The 16,116-nt window shown below is 42.5% G+C and overlaps 1 protein-coding gene across 3 annotated transcripts in view; it reads right to left on the bottom strand.

The window, feature by feature from the left end:
- The window catches only part of PDSS1 (decaprenyl diphosphate synthase subunit 1), a 46,093-nt gene that overhangs the window by 8,046 nt on the left and 21,931 nt on the right, over positions 1-16,116 (bottom strand). The window contains exons 6-10 of one of the 3 annotated variants that reach the window (XM_055147456.1): positions 14,444-14,555; positions 14,229-14,338; positions 5,443-5,523; positions 5,235-5,348; positions 2,157-4,728 (exon numbers count right to left, since the gene is read on the bottom strand). In XM_055147456.1, the coding sequence (XP_055003431.1) occupies positions 4,489-4,728; positions 5,235-5,348; positions 5,443-5,523; positions 14,229-14,338; positions 14,444-14,555 (657 nt within the window). In that variant the 3' untranslated portion in view covers positions 2,157-4,488. Of the gene's footprint in view, positions 1-2,156; positions 4,755-5,234; positions 5,349-5,442; positions 5,524-14,228; positions 14,339-14,443; positions 14,556-16,116 lie in introns of those variants that run through there. The other 2 variants (XM_055147458.1, XM_055147457.1) reach the window with 2 other exon arrangements.

Raw genomic sequence — 16,116 nt, forward strand, 5'->3', positions numbered from 1 at the left:
CCCAAAAAGCAAAAAAAAAAAAAAAAAAAAAAATCCATTATTTCTAACTGCTTATGGTTCCAGGAAAGGTAAGACACAGTATCATAATAGAGTCTTGGTCAGTGCTTAGAGCTCTTGTCGGTGTTTCCCAGTTGTGAGCCTAAAGGATGAATGAAGATGCCCTGTAGCCACTGGTGTTAGTCATCTTAGAGGGAAACATAGGACATATAGAAAAACCTCCACCAAGGGAGGAGGGCTTTGGGGGGAATGATGCATGCATGAAAAGCATGATCGGCAGTATTACAAATCCCAGCACCTCAATAAACATGGTTTCTAAAATGGAAAAGAAAAACCTCCACCAGATGATGGTAGATGAGAAATTCAGAAAGTTCCCTTCAGAGCAAAGTGTGTGTCAGAACAAACATGAGGGATTTCTAATATGCTTACAAAATTTAAAGCACCAGTAACTGGTTAGTTCTTCAGTGAATACAATAACGAGATCTTTTTGTTTGTTTTATTCTGTTTTGGGGTCGCACCCAGCTGTACTCAGTGTTTACTCCTGGCTCTGTGCTCGGGGATCACTCCTGGGGGGCTCAAGGAACCATATGTGCTGCCAGGGATGGAACCCAGGTTGGCTACATGCAAAGCAAACACTACTCACTGTACTGTCACTCTAGCCCAATAACATGGCTGTTTAAGAATAAAACAAACAAGTTATATGAGAAACAAATTAGGAAAGCATAAATTAATCCTAGTGGTATAAAAAAAAATCGAAGTAGCCTTTTATTTTTTTATCACCAAATTCCAAAATAGGATAAATCCTCAGAGCTCCTATGATATTCACCTGTTTATCTGATAAAGTCATGTATTTTCTGTAATACCAAAAAGTGTGGTAAAATGTGCTGAATGGGTGTGTGGTTTCTCTGAATCCTTAAAAAGGCACTGAGAAAGCAAAATTTGAAGGAAACAAACAAAAAAAAACCTTGCCTCAAGTGTGCCTACATCCTTCTTTTGAAACATGTAGCGTGTGCAATTTCCATATGCAAATACCAGCTTCCAGTAGGCACACTCCCCTGCCCACTATGGGTGTTCATGGAAAAATAAAAATAGAAACAGAACAGGCAGGATAGCTGCCTGACTGAAGCTTTAGTTTAGAAAAAGCACATTTTTGTTTGCCTAGGGTCTGTTTTCAAAAGTAGAAAATCCACACGTGGACAAATCCGATTCTAACTGTAAGGCCCCTCCCTCAGCAGGAGTGATCAATAAACCTGACTTAAGTAAGCCAAACCTGGCCTGCTCGGAAGGAAGCACCAGCTAGAGTCACAACAATAGCAGAAGCCCGCGCAGCTGGTGCAGGGGCTGGTGGTGGCAGTTGGAAGTGCCGCAACAGGCTGACATTTGGGTTAGCTGATTTATCAAAGGAAAGAGAAGCAGCTGAAGACAGGAAAGTTCTCTTAAAGGATATTCGAGAATGCAGTCACAGGCACACAAGAAGAAACACTTCGTTTTGTTTCTTAAGATTTCAGAATCCAACTAATATACTGTTTAAGGGTTTAAAAGATTTTTATCCTTGACAGAAATGGTGTATGCAAACACACGGGAAGACGCTGCCATCCCCAGGGCTTATCTAGAATTCCAGAAACTGTTCTTAAGTTCTTTCTACCAATCACTTATCAACCTGGTCAGAGAGGTCAGAATCGTGAATTCCAAGCTGAAGAAATGGCTGAAAAGGCTGGAACGCATGCTTTGCGTGTGCAACCCAGGTTATACCTCCTGGTCCCCCAAGAACCATTCATTCAGTATGGCCCTAAACAAAACATGGCAAAATTCCAAACAGGGCAGTTTCTATTGAGTTGCTGGGTCCAGCAAATTTCAATTTCAAGAAAACCCTTCATCCATACTTAAAAAGGAAAGTGGTATCTCAAGATTGTTTCTCTTATGGAATGTCCAGTCAGATGTACCCTATGTTACAAGTGGGAAGATTCAGTCTCTATAATCACAAAACAAAACTCACTGGTAGAAATAAATAGTTCCTATGATTATTTTACTAATCGGGTTTTCACTAATTCACTCATAGGTTCATCACAAAGTAGATGAACAGACTTTTGAGTGTCAGCAGAACATTTCCAATACCAAGTCATACAATTGTTTGCTCTGTGGGAGAGTTACTGGGGAAATCAAACAAACTTAGCTGATACTAGTTTATAAAATAAATAATTTTTTAAAAGTCAACATCAGTAGTGACAAATTATGAAAACTGCATTGTCATATTATTTTTGGAACTTGTTTTACTGGAAGTCAGGCTTCATAAATCTTTTGATGAATTTCTGGCCAAGAATTCTTTTTTTGACAACGTAATCCCATAATAGAGCCTACACTTGATTTATCAGGAAACAACTTATAAATGCATCTTTGGTTAAGGACTGACGAATCCATCAGCTTAGGAAACAAATCCTGTCTAGAGTCACTTCCTGCTCAGCCTTCATTCTGTGTTCCCTTTTCTAAGACTGCAATGTGAGATTTCTAACTCCTTTCCCCCACTGCATTCTGGACAGAAGGGAACAGTACTGCCAGTAAGGGTGAGAGTGTGCCCCATGATTCTGGGATTTCCCAGTGGAGCACCCATAAAACTGGTTTAAGGGAACTATGTAACCTTTGTTCCTCTTCCTTGCTACCGTTTTTATTTTTCTTAAGCCAGCATTTTCAGTCTTGTTAGCTATTGAAAAATCAGTATGTAGAAATGGTCCAATTCCCTAACTGCCTCACTGTATCAAAAAGTAGAATTATCCATTATTCCTTTTGTGTAAAGGAAAGTAAATTCTCTTGAAATATGTTCATAGTAAAATGTAATTAGAAAAGGCATCTATTTTCAACTAATCATTGTAAGGCTAAATTAAGACTAAACTTTGACTTATTAGTCTTTTTTTAAAAAATTTTATTTAATTTTTTAAAATTATTTTTATTGAATCACTGTGAGATAGTTACAAGCTTTCATGTTTGAGTTACAATCACACAATGATCAAACACCCATTCCTCCACCAGTGACATTCCCTACCACCAATATCCCTGGTATAGCCCCCCTTTTCCACCCTCCCCCTGTCTCCATGGCAGACAATATTCCCCATAATCTCTCTCTACTTTTGGGCATTATGTATGGCTTACAGCACAGACAATGAGAGGTCATCATGTTTGGTCCATTATCTACTTTCAGCATCCATCTCCCATCCTGACTGATTCCTCCAGCCATCATTTTCTTAGTGATCCCTTTTCTATTCCATCTGCCTTCTCCCTTCCACTCATGTAGCAGTCTTCCAGCTATGGGGCAATCCTCCCGGCCCTTGTATCTACTGTCCCTGGGTGTCAGCCTCATGTGATGTTATTCTATACTCCACAAATGAGTGCAGTCCTTCTATTCAGTCCCTCTCTGACTCATTTCACTTAGCATGATACTCTCCATATCTATCCACTTACAAGCAAATTTCATGACTTCATCTCTCCTAACATGCATAGTATTCCATTGTGTAGATGTACCAAAGTTTCTTAAACCAGTTCTAAGGCTACTTAGTCTTATGGGACTTGTGACCGTTATAACTTTCCGCAGCAAGCCATAATTCTTTTGGGAAAAACTTCTTTAGTCATCTCAATAAGTTCAAAATCTGCTGAAAAAATTTTTTCAGAGCTGCCAGAATCTCAGTTTACTTGGTTCACCCTGTCTTGCTGTTTGTTTGGGGACTTCATTTAAAGTGCTCCCAGCTTTGTGCTCAGGAGTAACTCCTGGCAGTGCTCAGAGGAACTGTATGCAATGCTGGTGACTGAATCCTGGCCTCCCACATATGCAGTGTGTTAAACTGTCTCCCTGACCTCTCACATTTCTTACTCTGTGAATATCAATTAGATTAATGTTGTAGAGATGATAGCCAATGACTAAACTTTCTAACTTCAGGGATGCCTTTCCATTTACATGGCTCATAAATGAGCAATTTTTTTTGTGTGGGTAAATGGTAACAGAAGATATCTCTCAAATTATAAGCTGTCAGCCTCAAAGAAGAATAAACCTGGCTCTGGCTCTTCTGGACTGTGTTGAAAGCAGAGCTCAGTGATTTTTATAATACCAAGATGGAATCATCGAGTTTTATGGAAGACATGACTTAATTTTGTGAATTTTGAGAAATAAGAGGCACAATCTCTGAAAGACTCAAAGTTAAGCTAACCTCTAGGCCGCAGAGTTAATATTTTACTTTCATGGTAAAGCTACTATTTGCTAAATAACAAAATAAATACTACTAAGGTGAAAAATCTATTCAAAAGATAACCTAGTGCCAGCCTGTATCCCACTTAGTTCAAATAGCATTCGGCAGTGAAAGGCGGCGTGGCGAGGGTCCAGCATGAGCACTGAAAGGTCTTTTGGATAAATCACTGCAGCCTCTTTGAAGCCCCTGCCCACGGTGGACTACAAAGGCGGCTTCACTTCCTTCCTTGACAGCCCTTCGACCTGAAGGAACTCTGGTTTTAGTGAGTTTGTGCTTTCCATGGACTCCTTGACATTTTGAGGCAATGCCTGAGGCATTCAGAACCTTTCTGAGAGCAGCGGCAGTACCCTGAAGGACTGGAGGATTTATCAGAATCTCTTTTCACTGCAGGGTGGGGTGTGTGTGGGAGGGATCCAACCCAGGGCTCCAGCATGCAAAGTGCGCACTTCAGCCCTTCGAGATAACTGTTGGGAGGACCGTCCTTGTGCTCCTGTAAGGACTTTGAGATACACCCACAATTCAGTCCTATGATCAAGATGCAGAAACTGTTCACCTTGTCAATGCCCAAGATACATGGAAATAATCATGAAGTTATCTGCATGGAAATGATCTCTGTTAATGCTCACAGCCAACCAGGAATGAAGGTCATCATTTCAGTTTTATAGATGAAAGACCAGATTTGGAATATAAAGCTTATATTGGCTCCAGATCAGAAACCGGTTTGTGGGGCTGGAGTGATAATACAGAGATGGTAGGGCAGTTGCCTTGCAATCGCTGACATCCCATATTGTCCCCCAAGCCCAACTAGGAGTAAATCCTGAGTGCAGAGCCATTGAGCATTGCCAGATATGGCCAACAAACAAACAAAACCCCCCTACATTTGTGGTCTATTACTAGAAATGCTTTTCCATATATTCCTTATCCAAACCTTCCCATCAGCTGCCAAGGAAGATGCTGGGTCAGAAGGCCTACACAGCCATGTGCCAAAGGGAGTTCGAAACTTACCTGCTGACAAGCAAATAAGACGGGGCCAGTAGCCAATCCGAGCTTCAGGTCAGTTGATGTGGGTTTGCCCATCTGGTCGGAACATGAAGTGAAGTCCAATACATCATCTATTAGCTAGCAGAGGGGAAGAAAAAAAGAGATGTAAAGCCCTGAGCCCAGCACAACGGCCACTCTACCACCCTTCGAACAGGAAGCCAAGCAAACCAACCTGAAAAGCTATTCCCACATTCTTCCCGTATCGATAGGCGATCTCATGTACCACGGGGTCAGGACACCCAAGCACCGAGACCTGGAATGGAAAGAATTCTGAGATAAGCCAGGGAAGGACACAAACATGTATTTAAGTTTATGGCAACAAGGTGACTGTGTTTTCAACACTAAGAAAATAATCTGTTCTCTCTGCTTCTTTCACAGAAGCTGTTTCCACCCCCCCATTAACTGGTGGGGGGGGTGGGGGGAGAGTTTTAAAAATCAACTTTGTGACATGCCAAAGAAACGGAATTTATGTGAAATTCTGGTTTCCAGCACTCAGCACACCCAGCTCACTGTTGACAGCCCCTCGTCCCCCCCGCCCCTCCGCCATTGATTAAGCCCTGACTTCAGAGATAATCTAAGCTAATTGTACACATGGAGTTGCCATACATATCTTTCTGTTTCCCCATTTGAACTCCTTTTATTAAGAATCTCTGCCAGTCTTACTGCTTCCATATATAGCTCACAAGAAATAATGCAACTGTATAAAAGTATTTTCTTCCATTTCAGTGGGGAGAAGGAGAAATAGGACTCTTCGGTCTCTTATGAAACTCCAAAATAACTGGCTGGCGCTGGCCACTGGGGTGCCTTTCCGCCTCCCTGCCAAGCATGCTAAGCAGGCCCGGCCACATTTTCTCAAAACAAAAGGCCAGTAAAAACTAAAAGCCAGGGAGGAGAGAGGCATTCTGCTCAGCGGAGAGTGCAATGACTGTCAATGAGAACGCCAGGAAGAATTCCCCGGGCTTCTTTGAGAAAACGGGTCACCGCTGACCAGGAACCTGGACCCTAGTGCCTACTAGCTCAAGTGGCCATTGGTTGGGCCCCTACTTCGGCTCAGCCATCTATCAGGGAAAGAGTAGGGGCCCTGCGGTTGGTCCACAAAGGTTGCCTAAAACCACAACCCTTTTTATGACTGAGTCTTTTTGTGCTTCAGTCAAATTGCAGCTAAAACAGCATCATAAGTACTTACCTCCTAGGGTTGCTATGAGGGAGGAGTACCTGAGATGCTACTTTTAAACCCTTAGCATTGGGGGCTGGATAGTTCAGTGGGTGGGGGTGTTTGCCTTGCATGCAGCCAACTCGGGTTTGATCCCCGGCATTACATACGGTAGGAGTAATTCCTGAGTGCAGAGCCAGGAGTAATCCCTGAGCATCCCCGTGTGTGGACCCAAAAGTCTCCCCTACCAAAAAAAAAAAACCCCAAAAACCACATTAGTATTGTGCCTGGCATCTCTTAGGCAGACTACATGTTCAGTTGTACTGATAATAACCTTCCTTTCCAGGCACACACCTACTACAGAGACAGGAGCCTGTGTAGCAGCATACCTTTGCTAACTGAAGTCTGCTTACCTCACTTACCCCTGTGAAGGTGTTTGACAGTTCAATGAAATCCATGACTCTTTGTTTGGCCCCCAGCCTACTATACAAATACACGCACGGAGTGGACAGTCAACTCCAAGGAGCCTTCTGTCATCATGACCAGCAGCCATGGCCCCCAGGAGGTCAGGAGGCATTCCTTTGAAATGAAACTAAAGAAGATGGGACCACTGAGCTAAAAGGATGAGAGTGGTGAGACTTGGGATACCAGGGGTACATTGAGCTCAGAGTGGAATAAAAGCCTCTTTCTAGGCAGAACTGACTCAGAAAGCAATTCTGCGGAGGGGCTAGAGAGGGCACTTGCCTTGCACACAGCCAACCCAGGTTCGATCCCTGGCATCCCATAGGGTCTCCCAAGCACCACTAGGAATAATTTCTGAGTACAGAACCAGGAGTAATTCCTGAGCATTGTTGGATGTGACCCCAAAAGCAAAACAACAACAAAAGCAATTCTGACGAGTGATTAATGCTATTTCTTCAACACTGAGCAGCACTAAAATACTAAATACTAAAATGCTTCCTGAGAAGATTGGGGCGCGGGGGGGGGGGGGGGAGGTGATATCCATTATATTTCTAAACTCACTAAATTAAAATTTAGGGGTACATATGATGAGCACTTGCAATACTCTAGTTAAACCTCATGACATCCCATAAATATTTTGTGGTTGATATGAGTTAACAATTACTATGCACTTTCTAAGTGCTAGGAGTAATTCTGAAATTCCTCATAGATTAACTCACTTAAGAGGTAGGGCCTACGGCACACAGAAGTGTTTCGAGGGGAGAAACGGGGAACAGAGGATTTGAGACAGAACAGGCTGCCTCCAGAGACTTCTCATCAGCCTTCTGCTATGCTTCTAAAGGTCAACAGAATGGAAACCCAGTAAGTATGAAGTTATGAGGTCTGTCTGCATGGCTTGCTTCTAGCTCAGCATATGCTATTCAGAAAATGAATGACCGCAGGCTGCCTTATTGGTCAAAGTGGGAGGGACCTGAGTTCCATTATTAAAAAATATCAAGGGTCTTGCACGAGGCCAACCTGGGTTCAATTCCCAGCATCCCATATGGTCCCCTGAGCACCTCCAGGAGTAATTTCTGAGTACATGGGCCAGCAGTAACCCCTGTGCATCGCCGGGTGTGACCCCCCCACCAAAAAAAAAAATCAAAATAAAATCAACTGACACAATGAAGAAAATATTAACACAGGGCTAACCTGTAACAACATGTTAATAATCTCTTATACCAGGGCTTAATTGCCTTGGGGTGAGATACAACAATCTTCATACACTTCTAAAGAAATTTTTGGGGATCATTTTAAGTGAATCATAACAAGCAATACAAAATAAAATATTTAGGGCCTGCTATTAGGGCTTGGGTGGTGGTTGGGAAAATTGGAGAGAATGGTGGTGGGAAAGTGTAATGGTGGTGGGATTGGTGCTAGAATTCTGAATGTACTGAATCATTGCGAACAACTTTATAAAAACAATTTTAAAAAAATCAAAAAAATATCAACTGAAGGTACTGAGAAAAGACATACAACATAAACATCACAGATAAAGAGCTATGGTTGGCTACTACTGGCTCTGTGCTCGCTCTGTGCTCAGGAGTGAGGGTTTGGGAGGGGTTGGAAGCCAGAAATAGGGAAACAAGAAATGCTAGAATAAATCATGAATCCTGTGGCATTTGATGGGATTTGGGGCCATCACTATGCTAACTCTTGGTCTTGCATAAACCTAAATGGAATAGAGCCAGAGACAGCCACATCCATCCATTCACACACAGACACAGACAGACAGACAGACAGACAGACAGACACACACACACACACACACACACACACATACACACACACACATTTCCTCATCCGTGTTGGGAGGGACTATTAGAATGGAAACATTGGTCAATGTGGTAGAGACTTGAGTTCTCCAGAGCCAGACCATGGTTTCTCACTACCATGTTCCACCACAAGGAACAAAGACCTCTTGAAGAAATAAACCCAAGCCTGAGGAACAACAAGACGAACCTGGAACATCTACCAGACATTACGGAAGGATGGAAAGAACGACAAGGGTGTGGTAAACAGAGACAGAACCAGGTTACACGGTCTCCCCTCACACATGGCACAACTGAGCACTGAAGCAAATAAAAAAGGGTTTTTTTTTTGCTTTTTGGGTCACACCCGGCGATGTACAAGGGTTACTCCTGGCTTTGCACTCAGGAAGTACTCCTGGCGGTGCTCAGGAGACCTTATGGGATGCTGGGATTTGAACCCGGGTCGGCCGTGTGCAAGGCAAACGCCCTACCCGCTGTGCTATTGCTCCAGCCCCTAAAAAAGGGTTATAATCCGTAGATAACATAAGAATCTAGGACTCAAGGCCTTTCTCAACATAAAATACCAACTCCCCTGGCGAGCATGGAATCAAAAGAATGGCAGAATCAGGAAGTCTGATGTCACAGTCACCACAGCTGCCCCTGGGCAGAAGGAATGTCACAATGAATGGGTGATGGTTTAAGATTAAAGCAAAATATTTACATGACCTCAAAATACGTCATCCCAAATAGTTAAAAAAAAAAAAAAAACACAACTTTATAGTGAAAAAACCTGGCAGTCCATCCACCCAATCAACATGAGTATCCCCAGGAAGATGAAAAGGGGTATGAGGAGCCACTGGGCTGATGAAGAAGATATCGTCACTTCTGTTGCATTCTTGCCCAAACTCCCAACTGGACTCCAATTTCTGAGACAGCAAACTAATTTGAGAGGCTCAACAATGTAAGCAGCCTTGACCTCTTCAAGACATTGTTCTCTTCAAGACACTGGATCCTGGAGCACAAAAATCACTGTCTAAGAGTATTAGGGAAACTGGCAAAATCTGGATAAGGACCATCTGGAGATTGTATAAGTTCGGAACCAAGAAAACGGAGCTCTGCTCAAAGGACCCACAGAACTTTGTGGTGACAATCTGGCGCTTTGGAAAGCAAATAGCAGGAAGAAAGGCCATTGATTCCAGGCCACACGCAACACTAGAGAACAGAAATTCAGAAAAAAAAAAAAAGGAGAGAAAAAAAAAAAGGAGAGAAAGCAAACGAAGGCAGGATTGCCATACTCAGTTGTGGATTCAAATGCCAACTGGGATACCAACACAACAGTACCACCGACCTCTCAGGTCACATTCCCAACAGATTCATGTTCGATGCAATTAATGGTCAACTGACTTTTAGGATTACTTCTATTTCCATATCAACTGGTATCACAAAACAGCTTTTTGGTAGCACCAAAGCACGACTTTTACTTTCTACAAAAAATACTGAGTGGTTTAAAAAAAAGAGTGGGGAGGAAAAAGTGTCCTTAGGAACATAACTATAAGTTGCTGAATTTCCTTTAAATTCTGTATCTTGAAATTGCACTAGTTCTTCTGTAATTATCCTGATATTTACACTTACATTTTTTCATATTCCCTCTTTTTTGGGCATTGATGACTTGCTTTGCGTATATTCCTTTTAGAGCCCACATGTGTTTGCATCTTAAATACCAGGCGTACATAAAAATAGCGATTTTGAATATATAACAACTCTGGAATCCTCCCACCCGCAGGCACTCACATACAGAACCTTTTATTCAGAGCTTGCTCACTCTATGACTTCGCTTCATTAGCCTAACAGCTGGGGGGTGGCGGGGAGGGTGTTGAGGAGCAAATCATGGGAAAGGTGGTTTAGGTGTTTTTCCTAGGATGGGGCCATTGTGCCTCCTAGTGGACAGCAAAGAACACTTCATGTCCCTAAGGGCCAGGCTGTGCTCAGTGTCACATCCACTGTCCACCTGTTAATGGGTGGATGAGTTGCTCCAGAAACAAATACATCTGCTGTCATCTTGGGAGTAAGTACAGGATGGTGACCACCACTAACGCCTCTCTGACAACTAGAGTCTACCTCCTTGGGACCCCTCAAGGGTTGACTTCAGTCAGTTCATTACTGACTCAGTAATGATTCAGTACATTACTGAATTCAGTACTCAGTAACTGATTCAGTACATTAGTTCTCATTCCGCTTCCAATTCTGGGTGGTGCCCTATGCCAGTACGGAAGCCACTGCGCACAGTGACTGTTTTGAGGCCCAAGAATCCCTGGGGTGCCTGCACTTCTGACTGCAATCTCCAGCAGGGTTATCACCAGGGAAGTCCACTTCCCACGCCACAGTGTCTAGTGAGTCTCATTCCTGACTTTCATGCAGATACTGATCAACGAATGACTAATGAAACAGCTTCACGGCAGCCATTTGAGATCCTTCATTCTTTTATGGAGCATTCCAGCACCAACCATGTTTTCTTTGGTTCTCTTTAAAAACAAAACACGGGGGTGGGGTGGGGGTTGACCCCCCAAAAAACCACCCTGCCTACTTGCAATTTCTCGGAAATTAAAAAAATACTAGCCCTCTCAAGTAAAAACAAAGAAGGCTAAGACTACAGCCAGTGTGTTCCATATAATTCACATTCCTTAGGGTTTGGTTTCAAGTAAGTGTATTTTATTTTATTTTTATTTATTTATTTATGCTTTTTGGGTCACACCCGGCGATGCACAGGGGTTACTCCTGGCTCATGCACTCAGGAACTACCCCTGGCGGTGCTCAGGGGATCATATGGGATGCTGGGATTCGAACCCGGGTTGGCCGCGTGCAAGGCAAACACCCTACCCGCTGTGCTATCACTCCAGCCCCCAAGTAAGTGTATTTTAGGAAGATGTCCTTTTTGTTCTTTCCTGCCTCACATTCAGTTTTTTCCAAAAAGAGAACTTTGCTAAGGGACTTTTCCACCTGAGAGACCTCTTTAACTGTAATTATGTTGAGAATATCATGACAGCAATTTATATTTCCCCTTAGAGGGTTTTCTCTAGTTGCTTTGATTAAAGAGACTTACTGACCCAGATACTGACCCAGATTTTCACCATTACATCTGTTAAATGTGAGATAATTAGATGGACAATTCTTTGGTGGAAATTATCTCTCATTCATGAAAACATCACATTTAATGATTCTGGAATATACATATTCTAAATACATATACATGGCTTATATATATGAATAGACTACTGATATATATGTACATATATGTGAGTGTGTATGTGTGTGCATATATATATGTATATATAAAAATCAACATTTTACAAAATGCTTTGTTTGTTGCAAAAATTTTATATCTTAATTTGCCTAATGGCAATCCTTATCTTTTCTTCATAGAAGTGTTTGATCAGACCTCTATCCATATTTTGATAGGACTATCAGTTTTTAGTTGTTGAGTTGATAGTACTTGGATATTTTTGTCTTTTAACTGCTGTGTGGTATGCAAATATTTTCTCCCAATCCTAAAAGTATCTTTATTTAAAGCAAAATATTTTAATATAGCACTATTTTTTTCTTTTTTTTTTTTTTTGGACTGGAGTGATAGTACAGAGGGTAGGGCATTTGCCTTGCACAAATAACAATAACAACAAATCTCACAATGGAGACGTTACTGGTACCCACTCGAGCGAACTGATGAACAATGGGATGGCAGTGCTACAGCTATGTGTGTGTGTATATAATATACATTATAATATATAATAATAAAATAATATATATTCACTGTCACTGTTATCCCGTTGTTCATCAATATGCTCCATTGTGAGATTTGTTACTGTTTTTGGCATATCGAATAAACCATGGGTGGCTTGCCAGACTCTGCTGTGCAGGCAGGTACTCTCGGTAGCTTGCCGGGCTCTCCGAGATGGATGGAAGAACTGAACCCGGGTTGGCCGTGTGCAAGGCAAACACTCTACTCTCTGTGCTATCACTCCAGCCCATAATATATATATATATATATATAAATAAAATATAGCACATGATATATACTATATAATGTATATTATAAATAACAGAATGTACTATATTATTTATATAATATATGAAATCATATATATATTCATCATCATCATCATCATCATCTGTTGATCATCGATTCTCTTATATAAGACAAGTGGAGGGAAGTCGAAGGAGAAAGCAAGGGGGGGAAAAGTCAGTTTAGACTCAACCAACAGAAAGAGGCCAGGGAGCTAGTACAGCGGGTAAGGCGCCTGCATGCACCCAGCCCAGCTTCACTTCAGGCACCCATTATGGTCCCTGAGTACCACCAGGAGTGATCCTTGAGTGCAGAACCAAGAGGAAGCCGCGGGGTGTGGCCCCAAAACAAAAATATCGAGTAGTCCGCGGTAGAGCTCAGAGGCAGAGCACACGTTTCACTCGGGATTGATCCCATGGAAAGAAAACCAAAAGAAAGCATAAGCACAAGAAAACCAAACAATAAATGAATAAAACCTGTCAGAAACAGCTGTTGGTGTGTCCCAAGAACTGAAAAAAGAAAAAAAAAATCAAGAGTATCTTCTGTTCATGAAGAAAGTCAGAGAGGGTTGGTTAGTCGTAGATACTTTCTGCCTGTAAGAACACAGCAGCATTTAGGCTGGGCGGGTGGTCCCACTGGGACAGTACACAGGCACTCCATGCCTAGCACACTGGGGTTAGTCCTGACGATCCCACACCTGCCCAGGACCATCAGGAGTCGTCCCAAAGAATGGAAAAAAAAAAAAAAGAGAAAGAACACAGTACTTAATAACCTTTCAGGGCTGGAGTGATAGCACAGCAGGTAGGGCGTTTGCCTTGCATGTGGCTGACCCGGGTTCAATCCCCGGCTTCCCATATGGTCCCCCAAGCACTACTAGGAGTAATTTTGAGTGCAGAGCCAGGTGTAACCCCTGAGCATCGCTGGGTGTGACCCAAAAGCATAAACAAACAAACAAACAAATAAATAAAAATAACCTTGCAAAGGTAAATTATCAGAAATAAGCCTAACATTTATGGGAGATAGGATTTATAATTTGTCCAAATCTAATGTTACATAGTTGAGAAAGTAGATGGGGAATATATTACTAAGCTTATTATTATTAAAGTTAATACCCTGTTATTTTTATTTGGGGCCACACTGGGCTGTGCTCAGGGCTTACTCCCTGCTCTGTGCTCGGGGATCACTCCTGGAGCGTTCAGAGGACCATATGGGGTGCTGGGGATTGAACCCAGGTCAGGTGCATGCAAGGAAAGTACCTTCCCCACTGTACTTTCTCTCAGCCAGATTTAAGCTAATGTTTGCAAAACAAAATGAGAGTAAAATATGAAAAACAAAAATTCTCTTGGTGTTTGGGGATAGAATTCTTTTCTTAATGACATGTGGGAGTTTGGTTACTAATTTTAAGATTCTCCAGTGACATTTTTCTAAGAGAATTAACTTTGAAGAAAGAGTTATGAGACTTTTTTTTAACTTGAAAAAAGACAGAACGTACATACTGCTTTACAACTGTTGGCTATCAGACTTGCAGTCTTCTTAAAGGTCTTTTCTAGGTAGTGTGCGAACCTTTCGTTTTCGTTTTCTTTTGATCCAAGCTGAAGAAATTCACCTACAGAGAACCAAAAGCTGCATTTGAGAAGTGTTTTTCTGGCCTGGCTAAACGCTGACTGAATTATTTAAAAAAAAAAAGAAAGAAAACTCAGAAGTAACCTACCACGCACCAAATCTTCAATCACTTGGGTTAAAATAGATATAACAGTTGTGTTGCCAATTCGTGCCAGAGCTATTGATGCTGCAGAAAGAATCAAGTCTCCAGCTAGAACAGCCTAAAAGTGAGGGGGAAACAGTCAGAGAAACACATCAGAGCCAAAGAGAAGACACTGAGTGGCCTCACAAGAGAATACGCAGTGCTGGAATGTTCGCTCTTCCTCAGCAGGACTTTACCCATCACTCACCGATCTGTGTCCACACTCAGAGAAGCAGCTCACTCTTCTCCTTCTCTGATGCTATGGTGGGGATCAAACCCTTGCTTGAACCACATACAAGGCAAGTGATCTACCACTAAGCCACACCCACAGCCAGTTAGCTAGTCTTGCGTTTCAGTTCCTAACCCAAGCAAAAACGCGGCTGCTTTAAGTTTCCTTTCACTGGCTTTCCCCTCAAACTGCCCCGAGCCTTTGCATTCAGTGTTTCTCTGCTCAAAACAGTGTCCTCCCCCATCTTCACCGGGCTCCTTTGTGAGATCAGCTCTGACAGCACCTCCTGACATGTCCGTGACGTCCCTCTCTGATCCTCATCTGATCGGACACATCTCAGTGCGGCTGTAACACCCCTTGTACCTCGCTGTGGTCACAAGGTCCCTTCCCAGTCCGTGATTTCGCGGACTCAAATCCCGGAAGACACGAACTGGAAATGATATCGGGCTGTACTCATACACCCAGTGCACGGCAGAAGGCACTTTTTCCCCATGGTAAAAAGGAATCTTGGCTCCAAGTTTAGTATTCTTGGCATGCTCATAGACTGGCCCTATTCTTAAACAGAATCTCGTTCTCCCCACTGAACACCCATCTCCTTCAGACTGTGAGGAGACAGCCACACTGCAATTGCAACACATGACAAATATACACAGAATCGAATTTTATGCTGCAAACAACTACACGACTTGCGTGTCTAAAGGTATACCTAAATATTATCATACAGAAATTACAAATAGCCATCATGAATTTTTATTTACAGACTTGAGCATTGCCACACTGAAGTTTTGATCGCAGTAGGATCTAAAACTAGTTACATTTATTGTATGTTCAACTATCGATCATCATTTTATATTACGTCATCTCGGTATATTTATAAACTCACCTGTACACACCATATCATGTATGCACACATTTCTTTCTGTCCATTTGCCACTGTGTATATGTGTGTGTGTGTGTGTGTGTGTGTGTGTGTGTGTGTGTGTGTGTGTGTGTGAGAATATAAAGCTTGGAGGACTTGCAAGGCTTTTTATCTCTTTCCTACCCTGGCCCTGGGAAACCTGGAGAACAAAAGATTCCTACATATGGCACTGGAACTGTGGGTGCTTGGATGATGGGGGTGACTGTGGGTGACTGGGGTGAGGAGCTAAAAGCAGACAGCTGGGAAATCAGGCAGGGTTCATGTGGGGTGCATGGAGTTTTTCATTTTCATTTAAAAAAAGAAAGGGGGGGATTTGGAGCTGGAGCAATAATACTGGGGTAGGGCGCTTGCCTTGTATGTGGCTGACCTGGGTTCCATGCCTGACGTCCCATATGGTCCCCCAAGAACTTCCAGAAATAATTCCTGAGTTCAGAGCCAGGAGGTAGCCCTAAGCATTATTGGGTGTGACCCAAAAGCAAAAAACAAAACTAA

Source organism: Sorex araneus, chromosome 9, assembly GCF_027595985.1.
Source record: "Sorex araneus isolate mSorAra2 chromosome 9, mSorAra2.pri, whole genome shotgun sequence".
Lineage (NCBI taxonomy): Eukaryota > Metazoa > Chordata > Mammalia > Eulipotyphla > Soricidae > Sorex > Sorex araneus.